This window comes from Salmo salar, chromosome 11, assembly GCF_965601325.2.
Source record: "Salmo salar chromosome 11, fSalSal1, whole genome shotgun sequence".
In the NCBI taxonomy this organism is placed as follows: Eukaryota; Metazoa; Chordata; class Actinopteri; order Salmoniformes; family Salmonidae; genus Salmo; species Salmo salar.
The window spans coordinates 54,420,186-54,439,787 of NC_138301.1; the positions used below are offsets into that span (position 1 = coordinate 54,420,186).

General features: G+C 47.4%; 1 protein-coding gene across 15 annotated transcripts in view; it reads right to left on the minus strand.

Moving 5' to 3' along the window:
- Positions 1-19,602, minus strand: part of LOC106576577 (putative E3 ubiquitin-protein ligase HERC1) — a 198,479-nt gene that overhangs the window by 157,787 nt on the left and 21,090 nt on the right. For all 15 annotated transcript variants that reach the window (XM_082958015.1, XM_082958014.1, XM_082958024.1 and 12 more), the window contains exons 8-15: positions 17,918-18,061; positions 17,547-17,674; positions 15,188-15,332; positions 12,985-13,156; positions 6,786-6,920; positions 4,284-4,449; positions 2,899-3,024; positions 1,207-1,422 (exon numbers count right to left, since the gene is read on the minus strand). In XM_082958015.1, the coding sequence (XP_082814141.1) occupies positions 1,207-1,422; positions 2,899-3,024; positions 4,284-4,449; positions 6,786-6,920; positions 12,985-13,156; positions 15,188-15,332; positions 17,547-17,674; positions 17,918-18,061 (1,232 nt within the window). The remainder of the gene's footprint in view (positions 1-1,206; positions 1,423-2,898; positions 3,025-4,283; positions 4,450-6,785; positions 6,921-12,984; positions 13,157-15,187; positions 15,333-17,546; positions 17,675-17,917; positions 18,062-19,602) is intronic.

The following is a 19,602-nucleotide window of genomic DNA, read 5'->3' on the forward strand; positions in this document are numbered from 1 at the left end:
GGTTGGGTTATAAAAAAATATCAGAAATTTTGAACATCCCACGGAGCACCATTAAATCCATTATTAAAAAATGGAAAGAATATGGCACCACAACAAACCTGCCAAGAGAGGGCCGCCCACCAAAACTCACGGACCAGGCAAGGAAGGCATTAATCAGAGAGGCAACAAAGAGACCAAAGATAACCCTGAAGGAGCTGCAAAGCTCCACAGCGGAGATTGGAGTATCTGTCCATAGGACCACTTTAAGCCGTACACTCCACAGAGCTGAGCTTTATGGAAGAGTGGCCAGAAAAATGCCATTGCTTAAAGAAAAAAATAAGCAAACACTTTTGGTGTTCGCCAAAAGGCATTTGGGAGACTCCCCAAAAATATGGAAGAAGGTACTCTGGTCAGATGAGACAAAAATGTTGCTCTTTGGCCATCAAGGAAAACGCTATGTCTGGTGCAAACCCAACACCTCTCATCACCCCGAGAACACCATCCCCACAGTGAAGCATGGTGATGGCAGCATCATGCTGTGGGGATGTTTTTCATCGTCAGGAAGTGGGAAACTGATCAGAATTTAAAGAATGATGGATGGCGCTAAATACAGGGATATTCTTGAGGGTTACCTGTTTCAGTCTTCCAGAGATTTGAGACTGGAATGACCCTAAGGACAATGACCCTAAGCATACTGCTGAAGCAACACTTGAGTGGTTTGAGGGGAAACATTTAAATGTCTTGGAATGGCCTAGTCAAAGCCCAGAACTCAATCCAATTGAGAATCTGTGTATTGACTTAGAGATTGCTGTACACCAGTGGAACCCATCCAAGTTGAAGGAGCTGGAGCAGTATTGCCTTGAAGAATGAGCAAACATCCCAGTGGCTAGATGTGCCAAGCTTATGGAGACATACCCCAAGAGACTTGCAGCTGTACTTGCTGCAAAAGGTGGCTCTACAAAATATAAACTTTGGTGGGGTGAATAGTTATGCACGCTCAAGTTTTTTTTTTTTTTCTTATTTCTTGTTTGTTTCACAATAAAAAATATTTAGCATTTTCAAAGTTGTGGGCATGTTATGTAAATCAAATGATACAAACCCTCAAAAAATCTTTTAATTCCAGATTGTAAAGCAACAAAATAGGAAAAATGCCAAAGGGGGTGAATACTTTGGCAAGCCACTGTAAGATGGAATGATCTGGAACAACTACGCTGCCTCTCTCCTCACCGTGTAGAAGCCCAGGTTCCTGAGCAGGGTCTTCATTAGGATCTCAGCCAGGTGTGTGTCAGGGTTGGTACTGGGGGCTCCGTATGAGGGGTCCAGGCCGCAGGAGGAGGAGGAGGCCAGGGCCTCGGGGGCCTCGGGGGGACAGCTGAACCCCAGGAGGGATGCTACGTGGGTGTGGTCCTGGAGTGAAGTCAGAATGATGTCCAGTTGCATCCTCTGGAAAAGCAGGGTCAGAGGTCAGGGGTCAGAGGTCAAGGCAGGGACAGGATGAGAGATACACAGAGGTCAGCTATCTATCTATCTATGGCAGCATTTTGACTTAGGAACGTTTGGAGCAGCGTTTCTCAACCTGCACTTCGTTTTGTTTGACCTGTTTTATTTTGACATTTCCTTGTATATGTCCATAAAGATGATGTTGATTCATGATTTAGACTGGCTGAGAAAAGCTGCCTTCCTGTCTGTCTCGTCCCGACCCCGACAGTTCATTACTATGGGACAGCTGGAGATCCAATACGAATATTGAAACAACATTGCAAATGTCAGAGACAAACAGCATGGTTTATACAAATCTCCGCTGTTGAAAACTAAATGTTAGTCTAATAGAAATGTGAGATAATGTCTAGATGCTTTTTATAGTGGAGATCAAGTTTATAAATTGCCTGGCTGGGCTGATGACAGTGGATTGCACAGTCAGATGGAACAGAGTAAATAGGCATTTTAACACCATATATTTATCCAGTGGCAACTTGTGGAATAGACACCGGCTGGAATGCAGTTTTAACCAATCAGCATTCAGGATTAGACCCATTTGTTGTATAAAATAGCAATAAGGCACCTTGGGGGTTTGTGGTATATGGTCAATATACCACGGCTAAGGGCTGTATCCAGGCACTCCGTGTTGTGTCATGGATAAGAACAGCCCATAGCCATGGTACATTGGCCATATACTACACCCCCTCTGGCCTTGTTGATGAAATAGAACTAGGGCGTCGTTGATGAAATAGAACTAGGGCCTCGTTGATGAAATAGAACTAGAGCCTCGTTGATGAAATAGAACTTAGGGCCTCGTTGATGAAATAGAACTTAGGGCCTCGTTGATGAAATAGAACTTAGGGCCTCGTTGATGAAATAGAACTAGAGCCTCGTTGATGAAATAGAACTAGAGCCTCGTTGATGAAATAGAACTAGAGCCTCGTTGATGAAATAGAACTTAGGGCCTCGTTGATGAAATAGAACTTAGGGCCTCGTTGATGAAATAGAACTTAGGGCCTCGTTGATGAAATAGAACTTAGGGCCTCGTTGATGAAATAGAACTAGAGCCTCGTTGATGAAATAGAACTTAGGGCCTCGTTGATGAAATAGAACTTAGGGCCTCGTTGATGAAATAGAACTTAGGGCCTCGTTGATGAAATAGAACTTAGGGCCTCGTTGATTCAATAGAACTTAGGGCCTCGTTAATTCAATAGAACTTGGGCCTCATTGATTCAATAGAACTTGGGCCTTATTGATTCAATAGAACTTGGGCCTTATTGATTCAATAGAACTTGGGCCTTATTGATTCAATAGAACTTGGGCCTTATTGATTCAATAGAACTTGGGCCTTATTGATTCAATAGAACTTGGGCCTTGTTGATATAGTCACAGGTAAATGGCATTGTTCAGACCAACGTGTAATACATCTATGTACTATACCTGTCCTTTAGACAGACTCTCCCATCTGTCAGGTCCCTGGGGCAGCAGGGAGTGGAGAAGCTCCATCCTCTCTCTCAGAGGAGGTAACAGCATAGTGGCCCCCACAGACAGAGTCTCAATCACAGCCTAGAGAAAACACAGAGACAGTGTTAGAGCCTGACAACACAGAGACACAGTGTCAGAGCCTGACAACACAAAACAGAGACACAGTGTTAGAGCCTGACAACACAGAGGCACAGTGTTAGAGCCTGACAACACAGAGGCACAGTGTTAGAGCCTGACAACACAGAGACACAGTGTTAGAGCCTGACAACACAGAGACACAGTGTTAGAGCCTGACAACACAGAGACACAGTGTTAGAGCCTGACAACACAGAGACACAGTGTTAGAGCCTGACAACACAGAGACACAGTGTTAGAGCCTGACAACACAGAGACACAGTGTTAGAGCCTGACAACACAGAGACACAGTGTTAGTGCCTGACAACACAACACAGAGACACAGTGTTAGAGCCTGACAACACAGAGACACAGTGTTAGAGCCTGACAACACAACACAGACACACAGTGTTAGAGCCTGACAACACAGAGACACAGTGTTAGAGCCTGACAACACAGAGACACAGTGTTAGAGCCTGACAACACAGAGACACAGTGTTAGAGCCTGACAACACAGAGACACAGTGTTAGAGCCTGACAACACAGAGACACAGTGTTAGAGCCTGACAACACAGAGACACAGTGTTAGAGCCTGACAACACAGAGACACAGTGTTAGAGCCTGACAACACAGAGACACAGTGTTAGAGCCTGACAACACAGAGACACAGTGTTAGAGCCTGACAACACAGAGGCACAGTGTTAAAGCCTGACAACCCAACACAGAGATGACAGTGTCTCAAACACAGCCTGGTTACACAGAGATGTACCACAGGCCCTAATAGACAGCGTCTCAAACACAGCCTGGTTACACAGAGATGTACCACAGGCCCTAACAGACAGCTTGACTATCGATCTCACTCCCAGCCTGACAACCAAAACACACAATGAGAGGAGGTAACAGCTTGACTATCGATCTCACTCCCAGCCTGACAACCAAAACACAGCGACACTGGGTTTGTCTCAGTGACAAACCCCAACGGGTCAGGGACCTGGCAAGTTGTCAAGTTCAGACCAGTCAGTCAACAGATTGTGTCTTGTTGCTTCACATATCCAGAGTCCATATTGTCATCTCTAGTCTGAAAGGTAATGTTGTCATTTAAGGCATGTAGAGATATTGTGTTTTGAGGGAATATAGTTAAATCTATATTGTTAACATTTGGGCTGTATACAGACACCCTTCAATGAACAGCTAATCTGGTGGTTACTGTGTGAGCCAGTGTTCACCTCTTGGATCTCATCAGGAACAGAGGAATCCATCAGTCTGAAGAGAAGGTTCCGGAGGGGGCGGGCCTGTCGCCCTAGGATACTGGTGGCCACTCCCCCAGCCAGAGCCAAAGCCAGGTGATTGGACAGCAGTCGGAGGCAGAGTTTCAGGAAGTTGTGATGCTCCCTATAATGAAGTAGTACATCAGAGTGTTATGATATTGTATTGATAAGACAGAAAACGAAGCCCAGCAGAAAGGCATTGCAACGGTTTTCATTGATCTCAATGATTGTAGCATCAGTAAAATGCTACAGAATGTATATCGTATTTGCATGGTGTTATGGGACTGTTAACGCCTCAGATAAATATTCACCTGGGGGCACCAGGTAGCCTAGTGGTTAGAGCGTTGGGCCAGTAACCAGCAGGTAGCCTAGTGGTTAGAGCGTTGGGCCAGTAACCAGCAGGTAGCCTAGTGGTTAGAGCGTTGGGCCAGTAACCAGCAGGTAGCCTAGTGGTTAGAGCGTTGGGCCAGTAACCAGCAGGTAGCCTAGTGGTTAGAGCGTTGGGCCAGTAACCAGCAGGTAGCCTAGTGGTTAGAGCGTTGGGCCAGTAACCAGCAGGTAGCCTAGTGGTTAGAGCGTTGGGCCAGTAACCAGCAGGTAGACTAGTGGTTAGAGCGTTGGGCCAGTAACCAGCAGGTAGCCTAGTGGTTAGAGCGTTGGGCCAGTAACCAGCAGGTAGCCTAGTGGTTAGAGCGTTGGGCCAGTAACCAGCAGGTAGCCTAGTGGTTAGAGCGTTGGGCCAGTAACCAGCAGGTAGACTAGTGGTTAGAGCGTTGGGCCAGTAACCAGCAGGAAGCCTAGTGGTTAGAGCGTTGGGCCAGTAACCAGCAGGTAGCCTAGTGGTTAGAGCGTTGGGCCAGTAACCAGCAGGTAGCCTAGTGGTTAGAGTGTTGGGCCAGTAACCAGCAGGTAGCCTAGTGGTTAGAGCGTTGGGCCAGTAACCAGCAGGTAGCCTAGTGGTTAGAGCGTTGGGCCAGTAACCAGCAGGTAGCCTAGTGGTTAGAGCGTTGGGCCAGTAACCAGCAGGTAGCCTAGTGGTTAGAGCGTTGGGCCAGTAACCAGCAGGTAGCCTAGTGGTTAGAGCGTTGGGCCAGTAACCAGCAGGTAGCCTAGTGGTTAGAGCGTTGGGCCAGTAACCAGCAGGTAGCCTAGTGGTTAGAGCGTCGGGCCAGTAACCAGCAGGTAGCCTAGTGGTTAGAGCGTCGGGCCAGTAACCAGCAGGTAGCCTAGTGGTTAGAGCGTCGGGCCAGTAACCAGCAGGTAGCCTAGTGGTTAGAGCGTCGGGCCAGTAACCAGCAGGTAGCCTAGTGGTTAGAGCGTCGGGCCAGTAACCAGCAGGTAGCCTAGTGGTTAGAGCGTCGGGCCAGTAACCAGCAGGTAGCCTAGTGGTTAGAGCGTCGGGCCAGTAACCAGCAGGTAGCCTAGTGGTTAGAGCGTTGGGCCAGTAACCAGCAGGTAGCCTAGTGGTTAGAGCGTTGGGCCAGTAACCAGCAGGTAGCCTAGTGGTTAGAGCGTTGGGCCAGTAACCAGCAGGTAGCCTAGTGGTTAGAGCGTTGGGCCAGTAACCAGCAGGTAGCCTAGTGGTTAGAGCGTTGGGCCAGTAACCAGCAGGTAGCCTAGTGGTTAGAGCGTTGGGCCAGTAACCAGCAGGTAGCCTAGTGGTTAGAGCGTTGGACCAGTAACCAGCAGGTAGCCTAGTGGTTAGAGCGTTGGGCCAGTAACCAGCAGGTAGCCTAGTGGTTAGAGCGTTGGGGCCAGTAACCAGCAGGTAGCCTAGTGGTTAGAGCGTTGGGTCAGTAACCAGCAGGTAACATAGTGGTTAGAGTGTTGGGGCCAGTAACCAGCAGGTAGCCTAGTGATTAGAGCGTTGGGCCAGGTAGCCTAGTGGTTAGAGCGTTGGGCCAGTAACCAGCAGGTAGCCTAGTGGTTAGAGCGTTGGGCCAGTAACCAGCAGGTAGCCTAGTGATTAGAGCGTTGGGCCAGTAACCGAACGGTTGCTGGATGAAATCCCCGAGCTGACAAGGTAAAAATCTGTCTTTCTTTCCCCTGAACAAGGCAGTTAACCCACTGTTCCCCGGGGCGCCCGAAGACGTGGATGGTGATTAAGGCAGCCCCCCCCCCCCCCCCCACACACACCTCTCTGATTCAGTGGGGTTGGGTTAAATGCGGAAGACACATTTCAGTTGAAGGCATTCAGTTGTACAACTGACTAGGTATCCCCCCTATTGTGTTAGCGTGGTCTTACTGGACTGTTAATGCCTCAAATGAATAGTCAGCATGGTGGAGGTGGAGGCTGCCGTCATTTCACATCTTCAGGACCGTCTCAATGGAATGAATGGAACACCATTAAACACATGGTTTCCATGAGCTGGACACGGTCCCAATGATTTCATTCCAGTCTTTACAGTGAGCGGTCCTCCCTGTCGGGTTCCCTCTGGTGCCTGCAGTACCAGTACCTACCTGGAGGAGGGGAAGGGGAGGGGTGGCACCTCGCTGTTGATGCCGTCACAGTAGCGCTCCAGGAAGGAACGTAGGTGGGAGAAAGTGCTTTCTTCCAGGTCCACACAGTAGGGTCTGTGCCATGCTACCACCTGTCTGTTGACCAATTAAAACACAGCAATATTATCATCTCATATGTCTGTGTGAACAGTGTGTGTGTGTGTGTGTGTGTGTGTGTGTGTGTGTGTGTGTGTGTGTGTGTGTGTGTGTGTCTGTGTGTGTACAGTAGGAACAGTCCCCGTTGACCCCCTGGACGTCTGAAGTCCAGGGTTGTCTGCAGCATGGTGCAGCAGACGCAGTGTTCCACATAGAAGCACCATGGATAGAGATGGGACTGGGATGGCGGGACTGGGATGGGGGGGTTGGACAGGGATGGAGGGGTTGGGATGGGGGGGTTGGGATGGGATGGGGGGGTTGGACTGGGATGTTGGGGTTGGGATGGGATGGTGGGGTTGGGATGGGATGGGGGGGTTGGACTGGGATGGAGGGGTTGGGATGGGATGGAGGGTTGGACTGGGATGAAGGGGGTTGGACTGGGATGGGGGGGTTGGGATGGGGGGGTTGGGATGGAGGGGTTGGGACTGGGATGGGGGGGTGGGACTGGGATAGGGGGGTGGGACTGGGATAGGGGCGTTGGACTGGGATGGGGGGTTGGACTGGGATAGGGGGGGTTGGACTGGGATAGGGGGGGTTGGACTGGGATAGGGGGGGTTGGACTGGGATGGGGGGTTGGACTGGCATGGAGGGGTTGGACTGGCATGGAGGGGTTGGACTGGCATGGAGGGGTTGGACTGGCATGGAGGGGTTGGACTGGCATGGAGGGGTTGGGATGGGGTGGAGGGGTTGGGATGGGGTGGTTGGACTGGGATGGAGGGGTTGGACTGGGATAGGGGGATTTGGACTGGGATGAAGGGGGGACTGGGATGAAGGGGGTTGGACTGGGATGAGGGGGGTTGGACTGGGATAGGGGGGTTGGACTGGAATGGGGGGTTGGACTGGGATTGGGGGTTGGACTGGGATGGGGGGTTGGACTGGGATGGGGGGGTTGGACTGGGATGGGGGGGTTGGACTGGGATGGGGGGTTGGACTGGGATAGGGGGGGTTGGACTGGGATAGGGGGGGTTGGACTGGGATGGGGGGTTGGACTGGGATGGGGGGGTTGGACTGGCATGGAGGGGTTGGACTGGCATGGAGGGGTTGGGATGGGGTGGAGGGGTTGGGATGGGGTGGTTGGACTGGGATGAAGGGGTTGGACTGGGATAGGGGGATTTGGACTGGGATGAGCGGGGGACTGGGATGAAGGCGGTTGGACTGGGATGAGGGGGTTGGACTGGGATAGGGGGGTTGGACTGGAATGGGGGGTTGGACTGGGATTGGGGGTTGGACTGGGATGGGGGGGTTGGGATGGGATGGTGGGGTTGGGATGGGGGGGTTGGGATGGGATGGGGGGGTTGGACTGGGATGGAGGGGTTGGGATGGGATGGAGGGTTGGACTGGGATGAAGGGGGTTGGACTGGGATGGGGGGGTTGGGATGGGGGGGTTGGGATGGAGGGGTTGGGATGTGGGGGTTGGGACTGGGATGGAGGGGTTGGGACTGGGATAGGGGGGTGGGACTGGGATAGGGGCGTTGGACTGGGATAGGGGGGGTTGGACTGGGATGGGGGGTTGGACTGGGATAGGGGGGGTTGGACTGGGATAGGGGGGGTTGGACTGGGATAGGGGGGGTTGGACTGGGATAGGGGGGGTTGGACTGGGATAGGGGGGGTTGGACTGGGATGGGGGGTTGGACTGGCATGGAGGGGTTGGACTGGCATGGAGGGGTTGGGATGGGGTGGAGGGGTTGGGATGGGGTGGTTGGACTGGGATGGAGGGGTTGGACTGGGATAGGGGGATTTGGACTGGGATGAGGGGGGGACTGGGATGAAGGGGGTTGGACTGGGATGAGGGGGGTTGGACTGGGATAGGGGGGTTGGACTGGAATGGGGGGTTGGACTGGGATTGGGGGTTGGACTGGGATGGGGGGTTGGACTGGGATGGGGGGGTTGGACTGGGATGGGGGTTGGACTGGGATAGGGGGGGTTGGACTGGGATAGGGGGGGTTGGACTGGGATAGGGGGGGTTGGACTGGGATAGGGGGGGGTTGGACTGGGATGGGGGGTTGGACTGGGATGGGGGGTTGGACTGGCATGGAGGGGTTGGACTGGCATGGAGGGGTTGGACTGGCATGGAGGGGTTGGGATGGGGTGGAGGGGTTGGGATGGGGTGGTTGGACTGGGATGAAGGGGTTGGACTGGGATAGGGGGATTTGGACTGGGATGAGCGGGGGACTGGGATGAAGGGGGTTGGACTGGGATGAGGGGGTTGGACTGGGATAGGGGGGTTGGACTGGAATGGGGGGTTGGACTGGAATGGGGGTTGGACTGGGATGGGGGGGTTGGACTGGGATGGGGGGGGTTGGACTGGGATTGGGGGTTGGACTGGGATTGGGGGTTGGACTGGGATTGGGGGTTGGACTGGGATGGGGGGTTGGACTGGGATGGGGGGGTTGGACTGGGATGAGGACTGGGATGTGGGGGTTGGACTGGGATGGGGGGGTTGGACTGGCATGGAGGGGTTGGACTGGCATGGAGGGGTTGGACTGGCACGGAGGGGTTGGACTGGGATAGGGGGATTTGGACTGGGATGGGGGGGACTGGGATGAAGGGGGTTGGACTGGGATGAGGGGGTTGGACTGGGATGGGGGGTTGGACTGGGATGGGGGGTTGGACTGGGATGGGGGGGTTGGGACTGGGATGAGGGGGTTGGGACTGGGATAGGGGGTTGGACTGGGATTGGGGGGTTGGACTGGGATTGGGGGGTTGGACTGGGATGGGGGGTTGGACTGGGATGGGGGTTGGACTGGGATGGGGGTTGGACTGGGATTGGGGGTTGGACTGGGATTGGGGGTTGGACTGGGATTGGGGGTTGGACTGGGATGAGGGGGTTGGACTGGGATGGGGGGTTGGACTGGGATGGGGGGTTGGACTGAGATGGAGGTTGGACTGGGATTGGGGGTTGGACTGGGATGGGGGGGTTGGACTGGGATGGGGACTGGACTGGGATGGGGGGTTGGACTGGGATGTGGGGGTTGGACTGGGATGGGGGGTTGGACTGGGATGGGGACTACATGTCAGTGTGTTCTGACATGCTTCCCTTCTCCTTACTCTACATGTCAGTGTGTTCTGACATGCTTCCCTTCTCCTTACTCTACATGTCAGTGTGTTCTGACATGCTTCCCTTCTCCTTACTCTACATGTCAGAGTGTGTTCTGACATGCTTCCCTTCTCCTTACTCTACATGTCAGTGTGTTCTGACATGCTTCCCTTCTCCTTACTCTACATGTCAGTGTGTTCTGACATGCTTCCCTTCTCCTTACTCTACATGTCAGTGTGTTCTGACATGCTTCCCTTCTCCTTACTCTACATGTCAGTGTGTTCTGACATGCTTCCCTTCTCCTTACTCTACATGTCAGTGTGTTCTGACATGCTTCCCTTCTCCTTACTCTACATGTCAGAGTGTGTTCTGACATGCTTCCCTTCTCCTTACTCTACATGTCAGTGTGTTCTGACATGCTTCCCTTCTCCTTACTCTACATGTCAGAGTGTGTTCTGACATGCTTCCCTTCTCCTTACTCTACATGTCAGAGTGTGTTCTGACATGCTTCCCTTCTCCTTACTCTACATGTCAGAGTGTGTTCTGACATGCTTCCCTTCTCCTTACTCTACATGTCAGAGTGTGTTCTGACATGCTTCCCTTCTCCTTACTCTACATGTCAGAGTGTGTTCTGACATGCTTCCCTTCTCCTTACTCTACATGTCAGTGTGTTCTGACATGCTTCCCTTCTCCTTACTCTACATGTCAGTGTGTTCTGACATGCTTCCCTTCTCCTTACTCTACATGTCAGTGTGTTCTGACATGCTTCCCTTCTCCTTACTCTACATGTCAGTGTGTTCTGACATGCTTCCCTTCTCCTTACTCTACATGTCAGTGTGTTCTGACATGCTTCCCTTCTCCTTACTCTACATGTCAGAGTGTGTTCTGACATGCTTCCCTTCTCCTTACTCTACATGTCAGTGTGTTCTGACATGCTTCCCTTCTCCTTACTCTACATGTCAGTGTGTTCTGACATGCTTCCCTTCTCCTTACTCTACATGTCAGAGTGTGTTCTGACATGCTTCCCTTCTCCTGACTCTACATGTCAGTGTGTTCCACAACGTTGTGCCCTACTGAAGGCAGACCTCAGAAGACCATGGTTCTGTACCTGTCCCTGGGCAGAGCGGTCCATGCCAGGCTGTGTGTTCTACATGCTATATTTATATACTGACCTGTCCCTGGGCAGAGCGGTCCATGCCAGGCTGTGTGTTCTACATGCTATATTTATATACTGACCTGTCCCTGCGCATCGTGTCTCTTCTACATGCTATATTTCTATACTGACCTGTCCATTGTCATCGTGTCTCTTCTAAATGCTATATTTATATACTGACCTGTCCCTGGGCATCGTGTCTCTTCTAAATAGTATATTTATATACTGACCTGTCCCTGGGCATCGTGTCTCTTCTAAATAGTATATTTATATACTGACCTGTCCCTGGGCATCGTGTCTCTTCTAAATAGTATATTTATATACTGACCTGTCCCTGGGCATCGTGTCTCTTCTAAATAGTATATTTATATACTGACCTGTCCCTGGGCATCGTGTCTCTTCTAAATAGTATATTTATATACTGACCTGTCCCTGGGCATCGTGTCTCTTCCACATGCTATTATTCTATACTGACCTGTCCCTGGGCATCGTGTCTCTTCTAAATAGTATATTTATATACTGACCTGTCCCTGGGCATCGTGTCTCTTCTACATGCTATTATTCTATACTGACCTGTCCCTGGGCATCGTGTCTCTTCTAAATAGTATATTTATATACTGACCTGTCCCTGGGCATCGTGTCTCTTCTAAATAGTATATTTATATACTGACCTGTCCCTGGGCATCGTGTCTATTCTAAATAGTATATTTATATACTGACCTGTCCCTGGGCATCGTGTCTCTTCTAAATAGTATATTTATATACTGACCTGTCCCTGGGCATCGTGTCTCTTCTACATGCTATTATTCTATACTGACCTGTCCCTGGGCATCATGTCTCTTCTACATGCTATATTTCTATACTGACCTGTCCCTGGGCATCGTGTCTCTTCTAAATGGTATATTTATATGCTGACCTGTCCCTGGGCATCGTGTCTCTTCTAAATAGTATATTTATATACTGACCTGTCCCTGGGCATCGTGTCTATTCTAAATAGTATATTTATATACTGACCTGTCCCTGGGCATCGTGTCTCTTCTAAATAGTATATTTATATACTGACCTGTCCCTGGGCATCGTGTCTATTCTAAATAGTATATTTATATGCTGACCTGTCCCTGGGCATCGTGTCTCTTCTAAATAGTATATTTATATACTGACCTGTCCCTGGGCATCGTGTCTCTTCTAAATAGTATATTTATATACTGACCTGTCCCTGGGCATCGTGTCTCTTCTAAATAGTATATTTATATACTGACCTGTCCCTGGGCATCGTGTCTCTTCTAAATAGTATATTTATATACTGACCTGTCCCTGGGCATCGTGTCTCTTCTAAATAGTATATTTATATACTGACCTGTCCCTGGGCATCGTGTCTCTTCTAAATAGTATATTTATATACTGACCTGTCCCTGGGCATCGTGTCTCTTCTAAATAGTATATTTATATACTGACCTGTCCCTGGGCATCGTGTCTCTTCTAAATAGTATATTTATATACTGACCTGTCCCTGGGCATCGTGTCTCTTCTAAATAGTATATTTATATACTGACCTGTCCCTGGGCATCGTGTCTCTTCTAAATAGTATATTTATATACTGACCTGTCCCTGGGCATCGTGTCTCTTCTAAATAGTATATTTATATACTGACCTGTCCCTGGGCATCATGTCTCTTCTACATGCTATTATTCTATACTGACCTGTCCCTGGGCATCATGTCTCTTCTACATGCTATATTTCTATACTGACCTGTCCCTGGGCATCATGTCTCTTCTACATGCTATATTTCTATGCGTTCCGGTAGCAGGACCAACCTGTCCCTGGGCAGAGCGGTCCATGCCAGGCTGTGGGAGGTACCAGCTGAGATCTGTTGGATGACCACACCGTCCAGACCAACCACCTTCTTAGGCTTGGTGATGGGACCAGTAGAGTTACCCTGGCCACACTGACCCATGGAGTTGTTACCCCACGCATACACCTCATTGTCTAGGTGGAGGAGAGAGAGAGAGATGAGAGGGAAAATAGATATCAGTTGATTTAATCATCCATCATAGGAACATCTTGGGATGTTATGATGTGAGATTATTTATTTTATCTTTATTTAACTAGTCAGTTAAGAATAAATTCTTATTTTCAATGACGGCCTAGGGTTAACTGCCTCGTTCAGGGGCAGAACGACAGATTTTTACCTTGTCAGCTCAGGGATTCGATCTTGCAACCTTTCGGTTACTAGTCCAACGCTCTAACCACTAGTCTATCTGCCAGCCCATTAAGAAGTGAGTCTAAGAAGTGAAATTAAAAAGTGAGATTAAGTAGTGAGACTAAGAAGTGAAATGAAAAAGTGAGATTAAGAAGTGGTGAAATGTGTACTTGCATTGTATGGGGTCATAAGAATCTCCCCTTTTAGAAACAAGAGAATATGTGACTTATCCTGTTTGAACTTCACAGATAAACAAGAGAATCTCTAGTAAACAGTTGAAACAGGATAAGTCAATACTAGCCCATATCTAGCTCTCTCCTGGTACTGTGTTTAACTGGTGGTTAAAGGCTGCTGTTTTACTGTGTCCTGGGCTGGTGGTTACTGCTGCTGTTTTACTGTGGCCTGGGCTGGTGGTTACTGCTGCTGTTTTACTGTGGCCTGGGCTGGTGGTTAAAGGCTGCTGTTTTACTGTGTCCTGGGATGGTGGTTACTGCTGCTGTTTTACTGTGGCCTGGCCTGGGCTGGTGGTTACTGCTGCTGTTTTACTGTGTCCTGGGCTGGTGGTTACTGCTGCTGTTTTACTGTGTCCTGGGCTGGTGGTTACTGCTGCTGTTTTACTGTGGCCTGGGCTGGTGGTTACTGCTGCTGTTTTACTGTGGCCTGGGCTGGTGGTTACTGCTGCTGTTTTACTGTGGCCTGGGCTGGTGGTTAAAGGCTGCTGTTTTACTGTGTCCTGGGCTGGTGGTTACTGCTGCTGTTTTACTGTGGCCTGGGCTGGTGGTTACTGCTGCTGTTTTACTGTGGCCTGGGCTGGTGGTTAAAGGCTGCTGTTTTACTGTGTCCTGGGCTGGTGGTTACTGCTGCTGTTTTACTGTGGCCTGGGCTGGTGGTTACTGCTGCTGTTTTACTGTGGCCTGGACTGGTGGTTAAAGGCTGCTGTTTTACTGTGTCCTGGGCTGGTGGTTACTGCTGCTGTTTTACTGTGGCCTGGGCTGGTGGTTACTGCTGCTGTTTTACTGTGGCCTGGGCTGGTGGTTAAAGGCTGCTGTTTTACTGTGTCCTGGGCTGGTGGTTACTGCTGCTGTTTTACTGTGGCCTGGGCTGGTGGTTAAAGGCTGCTGTTTTACTGTGTCCTGGGCTGGGCTGGTGGTTACTGCTGCTGTTTTACTGTGGCCTGGGCTGGAGGTTACTGCTGCTGCCTGCCTGTGCTGACGTTGGTTAGAATCCAGCCCTCGTCTGTCTAGTAAACTATCCTCCTTATTGTCCTGTCTCTCTGTACTGTCTCTGTCCAATAAACTGGACAAATCCTTTCCTGTCTCCCGGTCTCTGTCCAATAAACTGGACAAATCCTTTCCTGTCTCCCGGTCTCTGTCCAATAAACAGGACAAATCTATTCCTGTCTCTGTCCAATAAACTGGACAAATCCTTTCCTGTCTCTCTGCACCGTCTCTGTCCAATAAACTGGACAAATCCTTTCCCGTCTCTCTGCACTGTCTCTGTCCAATAAACTGGACAAATCCTTTCCTGTCTGTCTGTCTCTGTCCAATAAACTGAACAAATCTATTCCTGTCTTTGTCCAATAAACTGGACAAATCCTTTCCTGTCTCTCTGCACTGTCTCTGTCCAATAAACTGGACAAATCCTTAATAAATAACCCTATATTGCCTGGGGTGGTCTAGTGGTCTAAGCTACTGGCTCTCTCTTTCAGCACTCTCTCTACTACCTTCCACCTCTGTCTCACTCTAAACAATAAACATGCAAAATACTTACATCATAGATTTCAAATAATCATCTTTTTTTTAAAAGGCTTGTTTTACCGTGTGAGAGAGCTAGACAGTGGCTGTCTCCTATGGACAGGTCTACCACCCTGGTCGCTGTCAACTCCTCAACCAGCTTGGGTCTCAGAGCAGTGGCTTCAGAGGAGCCACAGCCCAGGCAGGCCCCGCAGCCCCAGGCATACACCTGGAACACAGGACAACACAGGACCAGTTACTACAACACAGGACCAGTTACTACAACACAGGACAACACAGGACCAGTTACTACAACACAGGACAACACAGGACCAGTTACTACAACACAGGACAACATAGGACCAGTTACTACAACACAGGACAACACAGAACCAGTTACTACAACACAGGACCAGTTACTACAACACAGGACAACACAGGACCAGTTACTACAACACAGGACAACATAGGACCAGTTACTACAACACAGGACCAGTTACTACAACACAGGACCAGTTACTACAACACAGGACAACATAGGACCAGTTACTACAACACAGGACCAGTTACTACAACACAGGACAACACAGGACCAGTTACTACAACACAGGACCAGTTACTACAACACAGGACAACATAGGATCAGTTACTACAACACAGGACCAGTTACTACAACACAGGACAACACAGGACCAGTTACTACAACACAGGACAACACAGAACCAGTTACTACAACACAGGACCAGTTACTACAACACAGGACAACACAGAACCAGTTACTACAACACAGGACCAGTTACTACAACACAGGACAACATAAGACCAGTTACTACAACACAGGACAACACAGGACCAGTTACTACAACACAGGACAACACAAGACCAGTTACTACAACACAGGACCAGTTACTACAACACAGGACAACACAGGACCAGTTACTACAACACAGGACCAGTTACTACAACACAGGACAACACAGGACCAGTTACTACAACACAGGACCAGTTACTACAACACAGGACCAGTTACTACAACACAGGACAACACAGGATCAGTTACTACAACACAGGACCAGTTACTACAACACAGGACCAGTTACTACAACACAGGACAACACAGGACCAGTTACTACAACACAGGACCAGTTACTACAACACAGGACCAGTTACTACAACACAGGACAACACAGGACCAGTTACTACAACACAGGACCAGTTACTACAACACAGGACCAGTTACTACAACACAGGACCAGTTACTACAACACAACATAAGACCAGTTACTACAACACAGGACAACATAAGACCAGTTACTACAACTGGATTAAAGGGTCTGCATATATAAAGTAGCCTGGTCCCAGATCTGTTTGTACAGTCTTGCCAACTCCTATGGTTATTGCCATGTCAAATATATCTGGAACCTGACATTGCAACAGGAAGTTACTTGCAGACAGTATCAATAGAACAATGAGACAGATATTTCACTGCATGTATAAATGTGAAGCAGCTGCTTGGCATTTCCACTCACTATGGTAGTGACAGGAAGACCACTGGCTGGCAGTGGGAGAAGATGGAACAAGATGGATTTTGGCAGACATTCTGCTCATTTTCTCATCGATTAAACATTTGATGTCAATACAGTTCTGTTCCCAAAACTAAAATCTGTTATGAACAGAGTGGACTAAGTTTTGTAGACTGGAACACAAATTGAGTTATTGCACAAATGCACTTTACAGAGGAGGTGTGCGCTAAAGGAAATAATGATGCAGATGCATGATAGAATGAGCCAATAGAATCTCCCTATCTCGTGATTGGCTCTGCCCACCTCCTTGCTTGTTCTGCCCACTATGACTCGTTTGTTCCCATTGGAAACGACAGGCTGTGGTCTATCTTGGTTTAGTTGTAAAAATCTTTGATAGTATTGTCAGTTGGACTAAAGGGAACTGTATGTAAACATATAAAAACACCTTGTGATAAGTACTTATTTTAACATCCTGGTTACAGTCACACAGTGAGCAACATAATGTGAATAACAGAAGTTGTGTTTCTTACTATGACCAGACACACAGTACCAGAGATCATTGCTACTGGAAATATAATATAAGTGAAAACATCAACACTCCAAACAACCAGGGAGAGATTATATCAACAAAACAGTCTTCTGTCTATTCACAAATGAAAGAATTCCTTGAATCGTTGACTAGCAGAATTCCAAGATCAAACCGCTATACCTCCCAAACCACACCCAGTGTTTTTATCCCCAAGGCATCGTCTGTCGTTGTTGTATTTAACCAGGATACCATCCCTCCCTTTAGGTTAAAAAAAAACTATTTTACAAGAGACAACTGAAAATGAGTTCCCTGAAAGATTAAGTCGCAAATGTTCCAGATTCCTCCCTCCCGTTTGTAAAGTGTAAAACAGTCAGTAAACAGTCAGTCGTACCTGTCCAGTGGAGGTTAGGGCCAGGGAGGACTGGCTTCCAGCACACACTTTCCTTATGAACATCCCCTGCAAGGCCTCCACTACTTTGGGTTTATAGACACGGTTTGTATCTCCATGACCCAGTTTCCCTGCAGACAAATTACACATTTAGAGACATTTACAGATATATTACCAATCATATTATTGACGTAAAACCCATTCTTCAATATGAAGACAGAATTACACAATACATTATATTTATTGATTTATATTGGCTTTTATATTTCCATATATATGTCGACATTTAGAGCTATATTGATAGTTTAAACATAATGACGTTAACATGAAAACATCCGATGGATTCCAGTCTTGCGTCCGGAGCCTTCACCCACCATTGTCTCCCCCTCCGAAGGACCACACGGTGCGGCCATCTTTTGACAAAGCTATGGTGTGAGAACTCCCACAAGATACCTCTCCTACGTTGCTGATGTCTTTAACCAGAGTAGGAATGTTTCTGCTGTTGCTGTCTCCGTGACCTGCACACCAAAACACAGAGAGGAGAGATATGTCAAGACACCAGACAGTGGAGAAATATATTAGCAACCAGACAGAGGAGAAATATATCATCAACCAGACAGAGGAGAAATATATCAACCAGACAGAGGAGAAATATATTATCAACCAGACAGAGGAGAAATATATTATCAACATATCAACCAGACAGAGGAGAAATATATTATCAACCAGACAGAGGAGAAATATATTATCAACCAGACAGAGGAGAAATATATTATCAACCAGACAGAGGAGAAATATATTATCAACCAGACAGAGGAGAAATATATTATCAACCAGACAGAGGAGAAATATATTATCAACCAGACAGAGGAGAAATATATTATCAACCAGACAGAGGAGAAATATATTATCAACCAGACAGAGGAGAAATATATTATCAACCAGACAGAGGAGAAATATATTAGCAACCAGACAGAGGAGAAATATATTATCAACCAGACAGAGGAGAAATATATTATCAACCAGACAGAGGAGAAATATATTATCAACCAGACAGAGGAGAAATATATTAGCAACCAGACAGAGGAGAAATATATTATCAACCAGACAGAGGAGAAATATATTATCAACCAGACAGAGGAGAAATATATTATCAACATATCAACCAGACAGAGGAGAAATATATTATCAACCAGAAATATATTATCAAACAGACAGAGGAGAAATATATTATCAACCAGACAGAGGAGAAATATATTATCAACCAGACAGAGGAGAAATATATTATCAACCAGACAGAGGAGAAATATATTATCAACATATCAACCAGACAGAGGAGAAATATATTATCAACCAGAAATATATTATCAACCAGACAGAGGAGAAATATATTACCAACCAGACAGAGGAGAAATATAATAATGTTCAGTGTTAATAATGTTCAGTGGTAATAAAGTTCAGTGGTAATAAAGTTCAGTGGTAATAATGTTCAGTGTTAATAATGTTCAGTGTTAATAATGTTCATAAAGTTCAGTGATAATAATGTTCATAATGTTCAGTGTTAATAATGTTCAGTGTTAATAATGTTCAGTGTTAATAATGTTCATAATGATCAGTGTTAATAATGTTAATAATGTTCAGTGTTAATAATGTTCATAATGTTCAGTGTTAATAATGTTCAGTGTTAATAAAGTTCAGTGTTAATAAAGTTCATAATGTTCAGTGTTAATAATGTTCAGTGTTAATAATGTTCATAAAGTACAGTGATAATAATGTTCATAATGTTCAGTGTTAATAATGTTCAGTGTTAATAATGTTCAGTGTTCATAATGTTCAGTGTTCATAATGTTCATAATGTTCAGTAATAATAATGTTCATAATGTTCAGTAATAATAATGTTCATAATGTTCAGTGTTAATAATGTTCAGTGTTAATAATTTTCAGTGTTAATAATGTTCATAAAGTTCAGTGATAATAATGTTAATAATGTTCAGTGTTAATAATGTTCAGTGTTCATAATGTTCATAATGTTCAGTGTTAATAATGTTCAGAGTTAATA